Source organism: Neomonachus schauinslandi, chromosome 14, assembly GCF_002201575.2.
Source record: "Neomonachus schauinslandi chromosome 14, ASM220157v2, whole genome shotgun sequence".
NCBI lineage: Eukaryota > Metazoa > Chordata > Mammalia > Carnivora > Phocidae > Neomonachus > Neomonachus schauinslandi.
In genome coordinates, this window is record NC_058416.1 from 21,604,419 (window position 1) to 21,626,654 (window position 22,236).

At 37.8% G+C, this 22,236-nt stretch overlaps 1 protein-coding gene across 1 annotated transcript in view; it reads right to left on the reverse strand.

Annotated features, from left to right (window-relative positions):
- DCC (DCC netrin 1 receptor) overlaps positions 1-22,236 on the reverse strand; it is a 773,306-nt gene that overhangs the window by 347,121 nt on the left and 403,949 nt on the right. The window contains exon 9 of the mRNA XM_044921252.1: positions 7,040-7,194. Within this exon, the coding sequence (XP_044777187.1) occupies positions 7,040-7,194 (155 nt within the window). The remainder of the gene's footprint in view (positions 1-7,039; positions 7,195-22,236) is intronic.

Here is a 22,236-nt window from a genome sequence, read left to right on the forward strand (position 1 = left end):
ACTTAAACTGTCCCACTGTTGAACTCAAGCAATAGGTAATCTTTGTCCTTCATCTTTAGTTGTGCTTTGAAAGATACTTACATGTTTTTAACCTGAGAAAATATTTAGAGACCTTTAAGTAACGAACCAGAGAATATATCCAGATCTAGATTCTGTGGGCTTTTAAAAATAAATCTTTTATATTAATTCAATGCATAATTATTTTTTCAACATTCAAAGAGGATTAATCTGTTAAATGTTTTTAATGGTCTGTTTAAAGTAGTTGCCACTAGACCATTAGTCCTTGAAAGCCAGAATAATGTCTGACTTGCTTTTGTATCCTCATGTACTAGATTAGTGTCTAGATTAATGGTGTCCAATAGAACTGTTTGCAATAATGGAAATGTTCTCTGTGCCATCCCACGTGGTAGCCAATAGCATATATAAACCATTGAAATGTGGCTAATGAGGCTGAGGAATTGAATTTTTAGTTTTCAAATTTATTTAAATTTTAAATGCTACCTAACAGTTGAAATATGGCTAATGTGCCTGAATTTTGAATTTTTTTTTTTTTTACTTCAATGCACATGAACTTAAATAAACACATGTGACTAATAGTTACTATACTGGACAGTGAAGGACTAGAACTTAGCACAAAAGAATCATCTTTGATTGAATGAATAAATGCATGAATGAACTACAGGGTGACTTGCATTTGCTTTGAACTCTTCTAGTGTGATTGAAAAACACATCCTCCCAAGTCTATCTCTAATTCTTCCACTACTATATTTCATTATAAAAGACATAATACCTCACCTAATTGGACATTAAATCCAAATGGATTACTTAAGTCTTCTGTTGCTGAGGATGCCAAACCATAAGCCTTTAATGTCTCTCATCTTTTTTTTTAAATTTTTTTATTCTTATGTTAATCCCCATACATTACATCATTAGTTTTAGATGTAGTGTTCCATGATTCATTGTTTGTGCATAACACCCAGTGCTCCATGCAGAATGTGCCCTCCTCAATACCCATCACCAGGCTAACCCATCCTCCCAACCCCCTCCCCTCTAGAACCCTCAGTTTGTTTTTCAGAGTCCATCATCTCTCATGGTTCGATACTACCGAGAAAAGATGGAATGTCAGTACTTATCGTTATTTCTTTCTATGATTAACCTACAGTCATGCACATGACCATGCAACTGAACCACTGTTCATTGGTTCATGCTCAACTTTCCCACCACAGTCATCCCAAATATTTACTCAGATCACCACACAGTGCACTTAATCATTGAAAACCAGCTCACATGATAAAATAAATGAGCTAGACAGTACTATGATTTACTTAGTTTGCTTAATTTATAGAAGCATGATGAAATAAATAGAACTGATATTTATTATCTCGGCCATATATTAAGTATGGATTGGATTCTACCAGCAAACTTTAAGCAACCAACTATTCATAAAATGGCAATGTTGTGACAATTTTATGGGATAATAGTATTTTCTGATCTTAAGACCTCAAAATTTAGTTAGGGATGCAAAGATGTATATTGGGCAAAATTAGAGGACAAACTGGTCTATAATAGCCTGGTAAATTACAGGCAGAGGATAATTAGGGGAAAAGTAATAAAATATATAAATGACTGATTGTATAGTAATTGAGCCAGTTCCAAACTATCAATAAGGTATTATATTAGCCTTATTACCTACTGAGTATCCCACTTAGTTTGTAAGTGCAAGGCAATTGGGATTATGTTTCCATTTGATCCTGTTGGGGTAGGGAGTTTCTCTCTATTGACTGCCTACTAGATGCCAGGTAAGACTCAAGAGCTTCCCATATGCTATCACATTTCTTCTTCACAACCTAAGAAGAGGAGGAATAAATCATATCTCCAATTTATAGTTGGGGAAACTGAGGTCTCAAGGATTAAGAAACTTGACCTAGGATGCAGGTAGTAATGTTTGGACAGAGAATGTTCAGAGACTTATCAGTTCCCTCCATAACAACAATACAAGTAGAGCCGTATTAGAATGAATGAATGAATGAATGAATTATATATATAATCTCCAAGGAAGGAGGGAAAAAGCAAATATGCCTATTCCTCTAGATACTATATTCTAAAGTGACTCAGCTTGGGGGGTAGTTTTCACTCATCTTTTCAGTGTAAATATAATGGACTAAGAATATTACTCATAACTCAAATATAAAAGGATTTTGTGGATAATTGGGTTGTGGTCTAGCAAATAGGCTTCCCATTCTAACTGAAGCCTCCAGCCAGTATGTGGTCCATTTTAGCATCCTTCACGATTAAACTGACTTAACAGCATCTTAAAAGACCCCAAATAATAATTCAAAAACTCTCCACATGTGGTATGAAAAGATTAGACAAGTCTTAAGCAGGCAGGAGCTTAAATCTGGCTGATAACACAGTGGAGAAATTATACACCATAAAGGCAGGGGAAAGAAGCAACGGTTTAGCAAAAGGAAGATATAATCAGGGGACATAAACCTTCCTATAAATCAAGCTTTTCTATTCTGGGTGATTATTTCATAAACTGGATCTTGGGCTGTTGATCTCTTTAAATGATTACTACAAAATGTATGCACTTTTAGAAACAGTTGCTGGCTGATTTATATTTCAGACATATTTTCCATTAGTGTTTATTCCTTGTGAATATGGTTTTTATAATAGAGCTGATATTTTCAAATATTATGGAAAACTTGAAATTCAATTTGTATAAAAGCTATGTAATTTTAGTGTACAATTACTACATCATATTTGGAAAAACAGTGATAAAAGGAGCAACTAAACACATACCCAGATGAGACACATTTTCAAAAGATAAGATCATTTTGTCAGGGAAAGAAATAAAGATAGAAATGTCCCCTTCCTCCCACCCCTTGCCTCTAAATTCTGAAATTCCAGCCAAATAATAAAATCAGTCTTTGAACTTCCTATAAAAACAAAGAACAGTAGGCTTAGTTGGGGGGGGAGGGGAAGAAAGGGGGAAGCAAGATGAAGGGAGAAAGCGAAGGGAAGGGGAAGAGAGGAAAGGAGAGGGGAGGAAATGAAGCACAGGATCTCTAGGATGTTCCATCTTCCTCAGAAATTGGTATTCTATTGAGGAGGCTTGAAGAAGATGAAGTGTTCCTTATCCTAGACATATTTTAAATTGCCAAAATGGCATTTTGTGTTAACAACAGAAGATAAAATACACATGCAGTACCTATTAGTCATGCTAACATAATTTATTTATCCTAATGTCTGTAATAAAGACAGCAAGTGAGTTACACAATATTCTTAATCTAAATGAATTGAAGGAGTTGGCTAACTGTTTTGCACATCTAAAGGATATTCTGAATGTACTGTTTATCTAGGCTGATTTATTTTTATCTACCTATCTACCAAGTAAGAGGTGAATTATCCAATGTAATTCTCAACAAAACAGAATCAGGTCACCATCCAAGTAAACAATGGCTTGCAAAGGAAAGAATTCTTACTCCATACAGTGGTAAGAACAGAAGTGATTTAATAAAACAGTGCTATTACTAAAGGCTGAAGTATGGTTAGAATTCTAAGGCCATTATCACTGCCCTTAATGAAAAAGAAAATTCAAAGCTCCTTCATGTTACTAAAGCAGAAAAATTCTACATTTCATTTTTTGGGGAAAAGATAACTTATATGAGACAGCAGTACTAAGAAGCAGTGTGCTTTATTCAGTCAGGCATTTAGTTTTATGATCATTTATGCTAATTTCTAAGCAAAGTAAATGCTTACAGAGACCAGCACCCAGTGAGGTCCTCCGCACAAATTCTCAGACTACTCTCTGAATGAGGAGGAATGGAAGACATACAAAGGTCTTTGAAATACACTTATTTGAGGAGGCAGACACAATGTGATTGAGGCACACAAAAATAACTAGACACTATGCCTCAGCCATCACAGGTAATGGGCCCACATGTACATCCATGATTAAGATGGTAATATTTCACTTAACAACTTGTTACAAGTTCCCTTACTCTACTTGTTTTATTATTGTTAAACATTTAGAATATTTGCTTCCTCTAGAAGCTCTTGAGATCTGTAAGTGCTATTATTTCATTACACACATATGCTTTTCTAACGTGCCTCAGATGGCAGGGAACAGTATTGGGAACATAGCAGATGTTCATTAAACATACTTCTAAATTGAATTATGGCATTGTTTTTTTTTTAATAAGTTAAGGCCATATGCATGATACCAATAATCACTGTCTGATTTTCTTTTTATTAATGATACTAAATATGGCAGAAAATGTTATATGATGAGTAATATTTTCATGAAATGAGGTATTATTTTTAGTTGGTGTCAAATGAAAAATACTTTCTTGTCTTTTCTTTGGCTTCAAAAAGTTGGCATAAAAGAAAGTGAATTTAAAAAAGAAAAACCCTCTGGAAATTGATTTTTTAAGCTAGAGACTTAGAAACAATAGAATTGATAGAAGAAAAAATAATGATGCTCAGTCTTAGAAAACAAGGCTGACTACTTAGAGTTTTTACCAGAATGTAATCATGGCCAGTCAGCCTTGAAATGTACACTAAAACAATTCTAGGGATAACATTAAGATTAGGAAGTGAAGAATTCAGATAATTCGTAGAAATTGGATCTTTTGAAAATGAACATACTTTTAAAGTTTAAGTTCTACCACTAGAAAATTGAATGAGGTTTTCCTTTAGAGAATTTTTTCTTTGTTTAAAATTTAAATTCAATTAGCCAACATATAGTACACGATTAGTTTTGATACAATGTTCGATGATTCATCAATTGCGCATAACACCCAGTGCTCATCACATCATGTGCCCTCCTTAATGCCCATCACCTAGTTACCCTAACCCACCACCCACCTCCTTTGCCACAACCCTCAGTTTGTTTCCCGGAGTCAAGAGTCTCCCATAGTTTGTCTCTCTCTGATTTCTTCCCATTCAGTTTTCCCTCCCTTCCCCTATTGTCCTCTGCACTATTCCTTATATTCCACATATGAGTGAAACCATATGATAATTGTCTTTCTCTGATTGACTTATCTCACTTAGCATAATACCCTCCAGTTCCATCCCTTTTAGAGAATTTTTGATGAGTTTTTTTAACTGTCAGTTGACATACAACATGGCATATACCATTCTTTTAAAAATATGTATTTTGATTTAATTTTGATTTAACTTTGTTAATTATAAATACCAAATATTCATAAAAGTTATTGATTCTCTCTCTATATGATCGATTAAGAGTAAGTCAATGAAGAAACTAATGACTAAAACATAGACATTGTGAAGTGGAAGTTGGCATTATTTAGCGATTTAAATCTAAACATTTAAAAACATTCTCAAGAACAGAAACTTGGAAGTAGAACCAGCCGCATTCATGGGCATAACAACCAGTGATGTTGTGCAAAGTCCTGCATGGAATAGGGCTTAATGCCCTGCTGTAGCTTCTGGGTCCTGCATGGGAGCCTGTATTTCCTAAACGTTACCTGAAACCTGTACATTACTATGTTTTTAAAGATGCTATCTGAGGTTTTATTTCCGTGAGGCAAATATTTCTAAGATTTGTACAGCTTAGGTATCTCCCCACCCCTAATAAATATTTAATTCCAATTTCTTATCATCTTTTCTTTGTGGCCTTGGCTAAGTGGAAAAAAATGTAGATTTTGCCAAATATAGAACATGATACCAGCACCCAGACTACCTACCAGAGGGTTACTGCTCTCTCTTCTTCAACATGCTGATTTAAAATACCCAAGAAGTAGGGGCACCTGGGTGGCTCAGTTGGTTAAGTGTCTGACTTCAGCTCAGGTCATAATCTCAGGGTCCTGGGATCAAGCCCAGCACAGACTCAGGGGGGTGTCTGCTTCTCCTTCTCCCTCTGCCCCTCCCCCCACTCATGCACACACACACACTCACACACACTCTCTCTCAAATAAATAAGATCTTTAAATAAAATAAAACACTCAAGCAGTGACATAATGCAAAGATTATTTCCTCATATTTACCAATTAAAATATTTCTAATTTCTACTTCACCTTCTTCCAAAAGCATATGGAATGATTATAAAATGAAACATAGTTTTAAATAAAATGAACAGGAATCCAAGCAGAATAGTATCATTAATAAAAAGAAAAAGGAGTAGATACAACTAGGTGTCTAAATAATGTAGTTTGTTATAGGTAGTCACTTCATTTAGGCTTTAGATTATAACTTTTTAACTTTTTAACAAAATAAAGCTGGCAAACTGCTCATCAGTAATCAATTTTTTCAAATAACATTAAAAATTGTAGGAGGGCGCCTGGGTGGCTCAGTTGGTTAAGCGACTGCCTTCAGCTCAGGTCATGATCCTGGAGTCCCTGGATCGAGTCCCGCATCGGGCTCCCTGCTCGGCAGGGAGTCTGCTTCGTCCTCTGACCCTATCCCCTCTCATGTGTTCTCTCTCTCTCATTCTCTCTCTCTCAAATAAATAAATAAAATCTTTAAAAAAAAAAAAAAAAAAAAAAAATTTGTAGGAAAAAAACGCCCCAAATTGTATAAGGTAGATATCTTTCAAATGTGCAGTCTCTTTACATTTCTTGAGTTGAGTTTGGCTTTTGGAATTTCCTTAAGGGTTTCCAGTGCATGTTTAAGTTCTTTAACGAGTCCCTGTATTTGGAAGTCCTAGGTGCTTGTTCTTTCACCTTTGGTGTTCTTTATAGACAAACTTAGGAAACCCAAAAAGCGAGTGGAGGAGGATGAAACCTGATGCTGATGATAAAGGCCTGGCTGGCAGAGTAAGTCAATCACTTAGGAAGTGAACATGGAGACCGGATGGATAGATTAGACCTTTCTAGTTGTTATTTTGCCATTATGGCCTAAGTGGGGAGGCCATTTTTTTAAAAAGTTATCTTACCTTTAAAAATGCTCAAGTTAAATATGTTGCTTTCAGAAATATTCCTTCCATTTTGTCACCTTAATTTTTGTGACAGGATTCAAGGATATTGCCAGCAAAAAGAAATACTTTCTAAATGTATCCTTCTATGTTTATACTCACATTCAGGCTGAGTGGCCACTTTGATGGGTTGAGAACTCTCCCCTGGTCCCCACTCATTGTAGGCCACAACTCGGAAGGTGTACATGGCTTCTGGCTTCAGGTTTCCCACCGTAAGCTGAAGGGCCCCAGGCTGGGATGTGTTCAATGCTCGTTCCCTGGGAAGTAAAAGGTTCAGGGAAAGATTATTCTAACATCAATACTTTTAGCCAAACCTTTATTTAACGTGCCAAAGCAGTGAGGTGGACTAAGGTTTGCTTACTCATTTCATGCTGACTCTGCTGTAAATCAAGGCCTCTAAGGTTTACTATGAGAAGCACACTGGAAGGATCTACACATAAATACTGCAGGGTTTTGGGGGAGCTCAAGTTTATGCCATTCCCATGAAACTTGCAAACAAAAGTCTTTTCCCTCAACACAATTTAGAATTCAAAACTCATGACAAAGAGCTACTAAAATAAAAAGAAACATCTGGAATGTAGACAGGAAGATGCATTTTGTAAACATCCGGCTAATGACAGAAATCAAGGTTTCAATTATTCCACAAATCGGTCTTTGTCAGTATTGCCAACAAATGCATTTATGCATTTTCTCTCATTGTATGAAAGGAAAAGGCAGATGCTAAGTGCTGATGCGCATGGAGCTTGAGCTCCTGTGGTTAAGTTAAGTGCAATTAGTGAAGGAGGGTAGATTCCTTTCTACGTGAGGAGAAACTGCAACACATGTCTACTTGCCTTGTTCTTCAAGCCACATCTATGTATCCATTTCATTTCTCAACCAAAAGCTTCCTCAGTGGTTCCAGACCAATGAATTACTTTGCTGATCCTGGTGCAATTTGTAGTACATATTAAGATAGGGCAAGCTCTACTGATAATAGATGCTAATATATAAGAAACAATAACTCCTAAAGTATTATTTAGGAATACACATGATTTGTAGATACTCGTAGCCCCCTTGGTGTCATATAATTGACTGGCAGGTGAAGAAGGAACTTCTAAGCTACTCAATTGTTTCTTAAGTTTTCTATTTCTAGATAGTATCTCTTGCAACTTAGTGGGATTGTATGTACATTTTAATTTTGCCATTTGGTTTTATTTTGTCTGGGGAGATATTTAAAATGAAACCCAGTTTTCTGTCAGGGCAAAGGAGGTTTCCAAAGAGAAAAATAAAGACCAAGTTTTAAGGGCATTACTGGTGATTCTTGGGCATGTGTGCAATGTGAATTTGATGGATATGACAGACTGGCTGATTCATTCTCAAACCCATTTCTTCTTCTTCACATGCTAGACAGGATTTCCTATGAGGTCTAGATGAAGCCATGTGACTCAGTCTACCCAGTGAGTTTGAGTGTACACATCATGTGCTGATTCCAGGCATGGCCTAGAAAAACTGCACACATGGTTACCTCTGTGTTCTCTTCCTTCACCCATGAGCTTGGGGTAGGCAAGCATGGCTACTTTGGGAGCCATATGTTGATAATAGACGAGTCAAAATTTGCAAGAATTCTGGAGAAGAGCTGGGAGAAGAACTGCCTGGCAATCAGGAACATCCCTTTTCTACTTTATAGAATCAAACAGTTTTGAGTCATTATGAATTTTAGGTTTTGTTTGTTACAGCAGTTAGTGTTATTTTATCCAGTACTACTAATAATTAAAATATATACCCTGAGTGGTTACCAGAGTCTAGGGGGAGAGAGGAAGAGGAAGTTATTCAGTGGCTACAGAGTTTCAATTGGGGAAGATGAAAAAGTTTTAGAGATAGAGAGTGGTGATAGTTCTTTGAATGTACTTTATACCATAGTATGAAGTATACCACACTTAAAAATGGTTAAAACTGTAAATATCATGTTATATATATTTACCACAAGAAAAACCAGCCAAACAAATACCCTGTATGAATCTTAATATAGCCTAAGGTTTAGGTATTTCTTTAAGAGTGCTCTGTTAAGTTGCCTCAAGGCTGAACTGTGACTTACAATGGGGAGGTGGGGGGCAGGGTCTGGGTGGGATTCAACAGTAACTGAAAGTAGGTAGGGGTAAGACATCAGATAATGCTCCCACATACCACTTACCACACTGCTCTATTCTACCCACCTAAGATTATTTAGGCCAACAAATTGCTTTGTAAAAGAAAATCCTCATAATCAGATTGCATGTCTTATGGATATATGGATTTTTGCATCTTATTTATTTTTCTTTAGCAGAAGAACTTTTAGATACATTGCCTCATGGAGCCCTTTTATATAGATAGGGTGATTTTATCATCATTTTACAGATGCAGAAGTGTACTTTGGAAAAACAGCATTATTTTTTTTTTTCCCCAAAGGACTCAGAGTTAGTGGATAGCAGAGTTAAAAATGGAACCTGGGGCTTCATCCTTTAAACACAGTATTGATATCAGGCAACAATTGTGGGGAAACAATTGTGGGGCCTATTTGGATCATGGGCACTTTGGGTAGAAGACATAAGTTTCCAAAGGAGTAGAAGGGATTCTAGGCATTCGAAACCACTGTGAGATGAATCTGTCACCCGCTGTGATATCTTTTCTAGCCATATAAGCAACATAGATATCATTGAAGGTCAGATTTGCATACCAAATTTCTTGGGTGTCTATGAGGAAAGACAACCTTCATAATTGACTTTATTCATATACTACTAAAAAACTGAGCTAAAGAGCTATGTTCTGGAACATGCTGGCATAGTCTCTTGAACAGACATCCTTCAGAGGAAAAGACAAGAAAATCTGGGTATGCCCATGTAAGAATGTCCAAGATCATATAATGAAAATAGCACGCACATATAAAAGTGGATGCTGGATTTTATTATGAGGAAGAGAGTTTTATGTTCCCATAATCTCTATCAGCCTCCAAAAAGTATTCCAAACTAATAGTAGTCATTAAAAAAAGTATATTCATTGATATGAACAATTGATGCTTCCTCCATATTACATAAAGTGTGAACAAAGCATTTTTAGAAAATACTTCTATGGTAGCAATCTGGAAAAAAATACAGTTGAAGCAATACAGTGTGTTTTTCCATAATTACCTTCAACACAACTCCACACCTCTACTCATCACATGCTGGTACTGCCCTGGATTGACTACGCTTCTTCAGTGTAGGCTCTTAGTGGCTTAAAACAATGATTTAATCTAAACTTTATTTCAAATTTATGTGCCACTTTTCAGAAATCTGCTCATCTTATCAAAGTGAGGTTGCATCAAAATGCTTTGGACCCTGTGAAGTGGATTCAGCATTCTTAAGTCTGAGATTGTTGTTTTGATTTTCTTATTAATTTATCTGAGCCTGATTCCTCAGGTGCTGATTGGTACCATGAAAATGTTTACCTCATCGAGTTTCTTAAAAACTAAAAGAGATGATGTACGTAAACCACATGAGGCAGGAGGCAGGTTGCCTGGGAGTCAACATGGAGTCTCATACACGTGGTAGTTACTGCTGTTATTTTTATTATTATAACAAAATACCACCATGACCTCATAAGAAATAAGCACTCTTGAGTCCAAGAAGAGGACATTTCCACAAAGTGTTTAGAACGAGGAATTTGAGGAGAGAAATTAATAAGAGGTATAGTCATAAAGAAAAAAATACATAAATAGATTTCATTGAGCTCTATGGGCCTGCTCCCCCTTTACTCCCCTCAAACAAAATAAAACAAAACACTTTTTTTATATTTAATTTTATATATTTTTACATTTAATTTTATATTTTAATTATAGATTAATTTTGTTTTCCAAGAAGAGTTAAATTTTAAAAGTGGTCATAACTAGAGGTATTGAATAAGTTCTGATAATGAAAATAGTAATATCTTTCAAAGGTGGAGCCTTCACTGACAGCAAATTGAGAAGGAACGGTGTTCCTTGCATTCCACAGCATAGCTGAACAGCCCTGTGAAATGTGATGTCCACACGGCTAGTGCCTGGACTTTGTTGCCAGGCTGCTCTGGTGCTTCCTCGGGTCCTATGAGGGGGGTCTTCAAACTGCTAAAGGCATACAAATGCATTCTGGGAAATTGGCATTTCCTGCCTGTCGTCCTTCACAGATTTGTTCAGTTCAAGCCCCAAAGATTGACAGGGGGCTTTTGATCATTCCTTCCATGCTTTAGTAGTTGCAAAATTAAACACAAACCATTTCCCAACAAGTAAGTAAAACCCGAGTTTGGAAGGGCAATTTATTATTCTGTGTTTCTCTGGTCTCCCAATAAGCCAATGGCAGCCACCTGAAGTGGTTACACTCTCCAGAGCCTCCACTTGGACCAGCTGGTAATTAGGATTTTCCCTCTGTGCACTCTGGTCCATTCTCTTCTGTAAATGGGCAGATAAACACACTAGGTGCTGAAGAACAGAGACCAGTTGCTGTTAGGAATTTGCCTAATTATTCTGTTGGGGTGTTCTGCCTGTCACTGCACCAACTACCCCTAGAAAAGCATCAGGGGCCAAGACCAGCTGTCTCTGGGTGAAGTTCTCTCCTATGACTCTGAAGACATAATTGCCTTCCAACTCACAGAGCTCAGAGTCATGGTCTGTGGCATCAGATTATATATATATATATGTATATATATATATTTTTTAAGATTTTATTTATTTATTTGACAGAGAGAGAGAGATAGCGAGAGCAGGAACACAAGCAGGGGGAGAGGGAGACGCAGGCTTCCTGCCAAGCAGGGAGCCCGATGCGGGATTCGATCCCAGGACCCTGGGATTATGACCTGAGCCGAAGGCAGACGCTTAACGACTGAGCCACCCAGGCGCCCCGTGTGGCATCAGATATATTGTCAGACAAAGCTTCATGACCTCACTTCTGTTCCCTTGACTCTGAGTTGGTAGTGTGGGGCTCGGGCAGGTTCAAGATTAGTTGGCTGAAGTAAAAGGAACAAGGCACCTGTGCTTTCTAGAATCTATTCACTATAACTTCATCCATTGAAAATTCATAAAGAATATAAATATAAAAAGTCTGTCTCCTCCTGCTGGCTGAAAATAACTGTAGGCAACTTGCCTTCTTTGACCTCTACATGGAGACCCAGAAGAGTTCACAATAGGAGAAATTTCTTTCTTGTAAACTCGAGTTTTAGGTGCTTTAGGTCATCTGGTAGAGGTTTCTTAGACAATAACAGCTATGTTTTAAAAGCATACTCTTGGGGCGCCTGGATGGCTCATTCAGTTAAGCATCTGACTCTGGGTTTTAGCTCAGGTCATGATCTCAGGGTCATGAGATTGAGCCCGGAGTTGGGCTCGGTGGTCAGCATGGAGTCTGCTGGTCCCTCTCCCTCCCCCTTTACCCCTCCCCCTGCTCTCTTCCTCTCTCTCGCTAAAATAAATAAATAAAATCTTAAAAAATAAATAAAAGCACACTCCACACTCCTTCACCTAATAAAGACAATGCTGCTGCTTTTCTGAGATCAGATTGTGAAGTCTTAGATGCTGATACATTTTGAGGCATGAAGTCCAAGATGGTAGCACAGAATGCACCCTTGTGCATACAGTACTTACAGTGTACTGTATTATAATAATAGCTTTTCCGTCTTTTTTTTTTTTTTGTCATTGGTCTTCCCAGTTCTTTCTTCTATTGATGGAGATACTCTCCTAACATCTGTAATCTGTCAACTGCATGCCTGAAATTTTGTGCTGCTTGCCATTCTATGGTTAATACATCGCAACTCCTTGTGACAAGATCCAAAGACCTTCAAGATGTGGCCAAAACCTTTCACACTCATCTACAATGATTAACTCTGCCCTGCAACACCATACCCATCTCTGCTTCTCAGTCTGCTGTCATTCTGCCTTTTATTAGTTTGGTTTAGTTTTGTTTTGCTTCAATTATCCTGGAGTTACCTTCTCCTGACTCACAGTTCCTTCTCGGTTTGGCAAAAGCTTGTTCATTCTTCCAACCCAATTCAAATAAAATCTCTTGACTTGAGCTTTCCTGCTATCAGGTCCTGTGATTCCAGCAGCATTAGTCTTTCTTTCATGGTTTTGCTGCTCTTGGTTTATAGATCTATTGTAGCACATATCACATTGTATTAATAGGCATGCCTATCTTTAACTCAGTTGTGAATTACTTCAGAAGAGAAGCCATATTCAATTCACATTTTGTTGGCACTCAGCATATATGCTCAGTGAATATAAAAATGGCTATGTTGTCGGTGCTCACAAATTTTTAAATGAATACATAAATAAATGTAAAAATGTTAATAGAATAATTGTATAACATCTCCACATAGTGTGATCTCCAAAACATTTAGAGAGCTGGATCTGATTCCATTTTTCTTTCTTTTTTTTTAATTTCTTTTTTTTATTATTATGTTCAGTTAGCCAACATCATTAGTTTTGATGTAGTTTTCAACGATTTATTAGTTGCGTATAACACCCAGTGCTCACCACAACATGTGCCCTCCTTAATGCCCATCACCCAGCTACCCCATTCCCCCACTCCCCCTTCCTTCTGAAACCCTCAGTTTGTTTCCTGGAGTCCAGAGTCTTTCATCGTTTGTCTCCCTCTCTGATTTCTTCTCATTCAGTTTTCCCTCCCTTCCCCTATGGTCCTCTGTGTTATTCCTTATGTTCCACAAATGAGTGAAACTATATGGTAATTGTCTTTCTCTGTTTGACTTATTTCACTTAGCATAATCCCCTCCAGTTCCATCCATGTCAGTGAAATGGTAGGTATTCATCCTTTCTGATGGCTGAGTAATATTCCATTGTATATAGGAACCACATCTTCTTTATCCATTCATCTGTTGAAGGACATCTTGGCTCCTTCCACAGTCTGGCTATTAGGGACATTGCTGCTATGAACATTGGGGTGCATGTGCCCCTTCGGATCACTACATTTGTATCTTTGGGGTAAATACCCAGTAGTGCAATTGCTGGGTCATACAGTAGCTCTATTTTCAACTTTTTGAGGAACCTCCAGACTTTTTCTAGAGTGGCTGTACCAGCTTGCATTCCCACCAACAGTGTAAGAGGGTTCCCCTTTCTCCACATCCTCGCCAACATTTGTGATTCCATTTTTCTATCCCAACTTATTTGGGTGACCTTTGGCATATCACTTCACCTTCCTGGATTTTGTTTTCATTATTTGAAAACAGAGTGGGATCTATTCAAAGGAGCCTTTCTAGTCTAATATTCTTTGTTGGGAACAGAAAATTGTGTGTGTGTGTGTGTGTGTGTTTAACTGAATTTAGCGCTTCTGTAATTTACATTTCAGAAGTAAGGAGACTTTTAAAGAGTAAGCATGATACTGTTTCTTACTGGACCATTTGTAACAACATGTCTCTCGTATACATTTTAAGTAAACACATACTGTCTTGCCCAAGTGCACCAGGGTGTTAACATTTAGTTACACTTGTGAGGTGAGCAACAAATGCTGTCTTGAGGTATCAGACACCTAATTAGTTGCTTCAGGGGGGGGGGTGAGTTACATTAATGGTGCTTTATAGGGAAGGAATTATGTTACTTTTAATGGAAAGATGTTTAGCATCCCCTTTTTATCCACTCCACTTTCACTTTCATTTCTTCAGTGACAAGAATGGTATAATGATAAGATTTCAAAACTGAAATATGGTGTCTACTAGAATAAGGCTCAAAATGACAGCAGTAACAGCTACCCAATGCTACACTCTTTATTACCCCAGAGCCAGAGTCTGAAATCAAGACCTATCTTGAAGGAAAAGTGGGTTCAGAGGTGACTCGCCACCAGATAAAGCATAGGGAAATGGAGATCATCTAGTTGGTCAGAGGTATTTTGACTAAATTTTGCCTGTAAGTTCCTTTTTTTCTTGAATTGTTAAAAAGCAAAGTCTGAGGGACAGACTTTTAAAAATTTTATTTTAATATAATCTCTGTTTCGGCATCTAGTATACATTCAAGAGACTAGTTATATAACAAATAGCTACTGCAATAAAACATTAAAAAACTATCTTCTCATGGAAAAAAAGCTTTTTGTTTCAGATCGTTAATTTTGTTTAGTTTCAGCCTCTGTCCCTTGATAAATATGACTCAGTTCTGGGTCCTCTTCTTGGTTTTATTTTGGGGGGGGGGCGGGGAGGGAGGATGATCCATTTTCTTCTTTAAAAGCTGTAGTTATCATACATATGCTGACAAATTCTTGATATTTAACATATTTCTGGCCCAAACTTCTCTGAGCTCCAGCCAGGTTCCTTATTCCGAAGTCCCCACTTGAATGTACGTAAAAAAACATGTCTGAAGCTGAATGTATGATCTTCGTTCTCAAGCCTGGGTCTTTTCGAGCATCCTAACGTCAGTGAGTTACCCTAGCATCCCTCCATTTAAATAAGCCAGAAAACTAGCAACTGTCCTTGCAAACATCCGTCGTCTCACCATGACTGCCAAGCTGTCAGCTACTCCTATCAATTTTGCTTCCTAAATACCTCTAGAATAATATGTTTCTCCTGCTCCATCTCTACTGATCCAGCCTTAGTCTGACCCACCGTCATTTCTCGCCTGGACTTCTGCAATAGCCTAGGTGGCTTCCCTGCACCCACTGGGCTGACCACATGGGTCTAACTTCCACCCTGCAGCTACAGCTGTCTTTTCAAAATACAGATCTGATTATCACATAGACACTATGCACACATGTCTTCTCTCACAGAGGCACATTCCTTTCCTTTAGAGCTCTTAATTCAGTGTGTAGTTATATATTCTTCAGTAGAATGATCCTCCCGACATTATTAAACTGCCTCCAAAGAGACTGTTGACTTCTCTATTATTCCCAGTACAGAGCCGGACACATAGTCGACTCACAAGTGAATAATGGGTCATTCATTTGTATATGGCATTTATAGAGGGCATGTTTTATTTTTCAGTATACATTAAGCCCATTGGAAGAATTAAATCACTATTCTCTTACTCAATGATCTAAGGACATTTTGAGGTAGAAAGGACAGGGCTTTACATTTTTACAGAGAAGCAGAGTAAAAAGGGGGCTAACTTTGCCAGGCTGTAAGCCAGGACCAGAATGTGGAGCTTTGGATTCTGAGTCTTGTTCTCTTTCCTTCACAACACCCTCCCTTCATAACGAGCTTCATCAGCTGCACAGCCTCAGCTCTGAAGAGTGGGAAAAGAAGATGTAAACACCATGTTGAAAATGTAATGCACGATGAATTCTAAAGTGAATCCTCCATGTCAATCATGCAAAGGTGGCCCTCTAATCCTGAGCAGTGAGCAGAGGTTTTCTGAGGCAGCATAAAGCAATGTAACGCATACAGGGCTGCAAGTTGGAAGACCCAGTCCAGCTTTTGTCCTGCCACAGAATAGGGGTGTGACCTTGAGCAAGTCAGGGGCTATCTTGGAGCCTTCCCTGCTTCATTTGCAAAATGAAGATACCAGTCCCTTATCTGCCTACCTCACAGGGTTATTGTGAGGATTAAATTGAACGATGCTCATGAAAGTGTTTTAATTCTCTCATCTGAACTCCCACAGTACTTTATATGTACCTCTTTTAGGGAATATCTTTTACTTTGTATGGTACACTGAAAAGATCACTGGACTAGAAACTTTGCATTTAAATCTTTCTTCTAATATTTACTAGTTGTGTAGTTTCTTTTTTTTTTTTTAAAGATTTTATTTATTTATTTGAGAGAGAGAATGAGAGACAGAGAGCACGAGAGGGAAGAGGGTCAGAGGGAGAAGCAGACCCCCTGCTGAGCAGGGAGCCCGACGTGGGACTCGATCCCGGGACTCCAGGATCATGACCTGAGCTGAAGGCAGTCGCTCAACCAACTGAGCCACCCAGGCGCCCAGTTGTGTAGTTTCTTAAGCAGTGTTTTTTTCAGATTTTCTGAACAGAGTGATGCGTGCTGATCCATAAAGTGGAAATTATCATACCTGCCTTTTCTGAGGATCAAATGGGCTAACATTTAAAAAGTGATAAAGTCCTCTCTGAATATAAATTGGGAAACACCTGTATTTCATTGCTTTTCATTTCTAATACACACAATCATTTGCACATAGCTCTGGCTGACAAGAACTGAGTGCTTTTGGAGCACCAGGCAATAGGCAAATGTTTTAGGCACTAACAAGTTTTGAAGTCATCATAGCCTTACATGTCAGTTATGATTATTATTTCACATGAGGAATCTATCCCACATAAGGGCCACACAGACAGTTAAGTTCCAAGCCAGGATTGAAACACATACAGTTGAATTCCATTGTCACATTACCCTAAACTTTTGGCTACACTGTGTCACACTCCATAAGTAACTTTAGATTATGGAATAGGAAATACAATGTTCTATACATACACAAAAAGTCTGCTACTCTGTCTATAACTGGTAAATAAATGATGCAAATCAACTTAGCCGTTAAGTCAGAAAATTGCTGGAAAGAAGCCTGTAGAAGAAATTTATGTCATAATTCTGAAAATATCAAGAAAGCCTGATTCTCTTCCAGGTTAATCCACTATGTTAGGAGCAAGTTGGTGTAGTGATTGAGAACACCTGCTTTGGAATCAGGCCTGCATTATATCCCGGTTCTACCACTTACTAGCTGTAGAGCAGAGATGACAATGTCGTCTTTAAGCCTCATGTGGATAATGTTTTGTTGTGGGGATGAAATAAGATAATTTATGTAAGAGATGCTTAGCCTGGCATCTGGCACAGTAAGTGTTCAATAAATGCTCTCACCATGAATGCTTACTCAGTGGCCTTCAGCATGAGACTTACTCTTCCCCTGAGTATCAGTTTCTAAATGTTTAAGTAGCAGGAAGTTGTACTATGATTCCAAAGATCACTTTCAATTCAATGATTTTTAGGTACAAGGAGGGGATAGCTGGATATTTGTGAAGGAACTGCATCTCTGTGAATCCTAGCTTTCAGGTTCTGTAATTTGTCCTGTTTACTGACTTATGAAATGAAAGCACCCAAGGGGCTGAATAAAAAAAAAAAGAAAAGATGTTAACTATGGCCCTTGCATTATTGACACCATTAACCAGTCAGACAGATTAATGATAATCTGAGCTAGAGTAATTTGCCTGACAAAGTCATTACTAGTCTGAGGCAAATGTTAAATCCACCACCTTTTAAAAAGCTATTGTGTTAAGGTGCTAAACAAACCTATATGAGCAAATAAGCATCACAGCTAACCGCTCAGAGACATATGGCATATATTTGCTCTAGTTGAGAGTGAGAAAATGAACAGGGATATTGGAATCAAATTTCAAAATCAACTTTTATTTTTTCTCAATTAAAAAAATTTTATTGAACTTCAGTTAACTTATTCATCCTCCTCAGTAACACAATTTGTTTTATTAATTAAGGAACTATCTATTAAGAATACCACATCTGTCTCTCTGCCACCTTTATCCAACTAGTTCCAATCAGTAAGTGTCTACAGAAGTCATGATACTAGACATGTGGGTATGGAATTATAAATAAGACCTAGTTTCTGTCATCAGGAAGAGAAACATGCATGTACTCAAACACAAAACTGGACAAAAGGTAGGAATAATATAATAGTAATCAAAGTATAAGGGAAAAATTGATGATTTATGAGCTGGAGGACTGTGGGGAGATTCACACAGTAGTTGACATTGCAGTTAAAGCTTCAATTCAACAAATATTTGTGAGTGTTTATTATGGGTTCCATATTGCTCTAGGTACTAAGAATAGCTCAGGGAATAAAGGAGATAAGAACAGCCCTGCCCACACGAAGCTTATATTCTGGCATCAAGAAAGGGGATTCAGGAAATACTAAGTACAAGGTGATAAAGCTGTGGAAAAAAATATGAATGAAAAAGGGCATAGGGAACGGGTTTTGGTCAGATAAGACATCCAGAAGTAGGTGCCACTTCATCAAAGACTCAGTGCAATCCAAGGATCCACATGGATGTCAAGGGGAGGAACATTCTAACAGGCTGATTAGCAAGTGAAAAAACTTGAGGGAGGAGGATTCTTGGTATATTTAGGAAACGCAACGAAGCCAGTGAGACTGGAGAGAAGTGAGCAAATAGGTAAACGTTAAGAATAAGTGATGAGTCTAGGAAGGTGACAAGGGACCAGATCAGGAAGGGTATCTGCTTAGTCTCTGAATGAGATAGAAAGTCATTGGAAGGTTTTGAAGCAGAAGGATAACAGGATCTAAGGTATGTTTTAAAAGATTTATTCCTGCTGCTGTGAGGGAACCGCCTTGAGAGGTTATTGCAATAGTTCAGATGACACTTGATGGTAATAAAAAGGGGTAAGAAGTGGTAAGATTCAGTATATGTTTTATTTTTATTTCTTTATTTGGCTTTATTTTTTTATCATGGAAAATTTTAAGCAACACAAAACTAGACAGAATGATACGATGAACCACTTTATTCCCATCACTCAGTTCAAAACTGAAAGTCTTTAGTATTATTTTATAACAAATACCAAGTATTATATTGCTTCCTGGATTCAGGATGTATTTTGATATTGCTGCTAAGACTTGATGATGTTTTTGGTTATACAATATAAGAAAAAGAAAAGAATTAACAATTATTCCAAGGATTTTGGCCTGAGTAATGAGAAATATGTAGATTTCACTGAGACAGGGTAATCTCTGTAATAATAAAGTATTTGGAGGGGGGATGAAGGAAAACAGGTATTTGGTTTTGTTGATACATTGTAGATATTCATAAGAAATCAAAAGTTAAGAAACCAAGGAAGAATTTGGATATATGATTCAGGACTACAGGTAAAATGTCAAGACCAGAGATACAAATTTGGAAGACATCAGCATACTGACAAAATATAAAGTCACAAACTGGATAAAAAGAGATCTTCAAAGCCTGAGCCCTGGGGCAATCCAATATTCACAGGTCAGGGAGATTTGGAGTACAAAGTAGAAGCTAAAAATGAGTGGCCAGAGGGATTAGAGTAGAACCAGGAAAGTGTGTGTAATAGAACCCAAGGGAATGATGAGTGTCACAAAAGGGGAAATGATCAAATATGACAAAATTTGCTTATTGCCCAAGTTATGAGGACTGAGAATTGACTATTGAGTTTAGCAACATGGAAGTCACTGGTGAACCTAGATAAGAGCAGTTGCTTGAAATATTAGGGATAGAATCATGACTGAAATACGAGGTAAGGTAAAGAAGAAGATAGCAGGAGGGGAAGAATGAAGAGGGGGAAATCGGAGGGGGAGATGAACCGTGAGAGACGATGGACTCTGAAAAACAAACTGAGGGTTCTAGAGGGGAGGGGGGTGGGAGGATGGGTTAGCCTGGTGATGGGTATTAAAGAGGACACATTCTGCATGGAGCACTGGGTGTTATGCACAAACAATGAATCATGGAACACTACATCAAAAACTAATGATGTAATGTATGGTGATTAACATAACAATAAAAAATTTTTTAAAAAGATACGAGGTAAGGTATTGGGGTGAAGTTAGACAACTCAAGGGAATTTGCTATATAAGGGAATACATAACGGAGTGGTAGAGGAGGGAGAAGATTGAGGGAAAATTTGTTGAGATGGAAAATACAACTGCATGTTTGTATGTAGATGAACAGGATCCACCAGAATGGAAAAATTTTATAATGAGGGGAGAGAAGGAATAGCTGAAGTTTTGTTCTTTTGTTTAAAAAGGATGAAATCCAGTGCATAAGTGAAAGTTTGGCCATACTTGTTAAGAGTATGGGCAGTTTTTTATAGAAATTTAGGAGACATATTATATGCTGAAAGACACATTGGGTAGGTAAGTCAGATGATGATGATGATGATGATTACCACCTTTGAGCCTTATTTTCAGCCTCTTTCCCATATTGTCTCTGAGTTCACACTATTCTGAGCCTCTCCATACTGCCTATATGCAATGACTTCCCTGGATGCTTTGCTTCAATTCCTTCAATTAGTTCTCATAGCAATTCAGAGAGGTATAATGCATCTTCCCTCTAGCCATCATACCAAGAGATCTTATTCCCGTCTTTCACATAACTAAATGCACAAAGTCACACAGATGATAAACAGCAGCACCATTTTCAAATCCAGCCATTTAGACTTACTTAAGTGACATATGTTTAACCATTATAGGTTATAGGAACCACACTCTACCTATGTATAGATTGGATATAGACTTCCATTCAAAAGACTTTGTAAGTTATTATGTGCATGTCTTTATATAGAAATTTTATCATATTTAAATTTAAAAACATCCACATTTTTTTCGCAGTAGAGTGAGTGATCCTAACTGTATTTCAGAAAGATAACTAGAGATGGTGAGAAGGATGGATTAGAAGGCAAGAAGCTATTGTCAGAGATCAGATCAGTGATGATGGAGATGATAGAATAAAGGGGGCATTGCTGAGCTGTGGCCGAGGTAGACTTGACAGGACAGAATGACTAATAGCAGAGCCAAGAGGCCAGGAGGAGTAAAATATGACTTGGGTTTTTTGTTTGGTCAACAGGATGAGAGGTACTAACATATACCAAGAAAAGAGAGGAAAATATATTTGAGAAGACAGTGAGTATGGTTTGGGGTAGGGTAAATTTAAGGTGGCTCCAGGAAATCCATATGGCTACATGAAGACAATTGGGCAAGAATTATTACCTCCAGTTTTCTTAGCTGCACACACTGAGATTCAAAGACTGCCAGGCTCATCATAAGGTCACAGAGTCAAAGAGCTGCAGATGAGACTAAAACGAATACCTACTTCTTTGTGGTAATGAGTGATCTTAGGGAACATAGGCTCTATGTGTATTATGTTTATTTCTTTCATTTTAAAGTCAGGTCAAATTATGAAAGAAAAGAGAAACTTAAAAATGATATACTTTATTGCTGTGGACTAGAAAGGAAATCATTTTGAGACACAGCATGAACAAAGCTGTACTGTTCCTTCTGATTATCATACTGCACTAAACACCCCTCTGGCCAGTCCAAGCTATATTGTCCCTTTTGAATCCTGAGGGGCTCCTAAAGATCTCTATGAGTTTAGAGCACTCACACACTGGAGAGATTAGACTAAGCCTCACACTTGAATCCTGGCTTCTCCCCACACACTTTCTACCGGTACCTCAGTTGGCACAGGATTACTTGTGACAGCCGTCTATTTCATTCTTCTACAGAAGAACGAACGGTGAAAGCCAGGATTCGTTTGAACTCAGCTCAATGAACAAGTGGGTCCCACTAGGGCACTTGCCGTTTTTCTGTCTTTCCTTCTACTTCTCTCTGTTGCTTTCTTTTAACTCTCCTTCTCAACTTC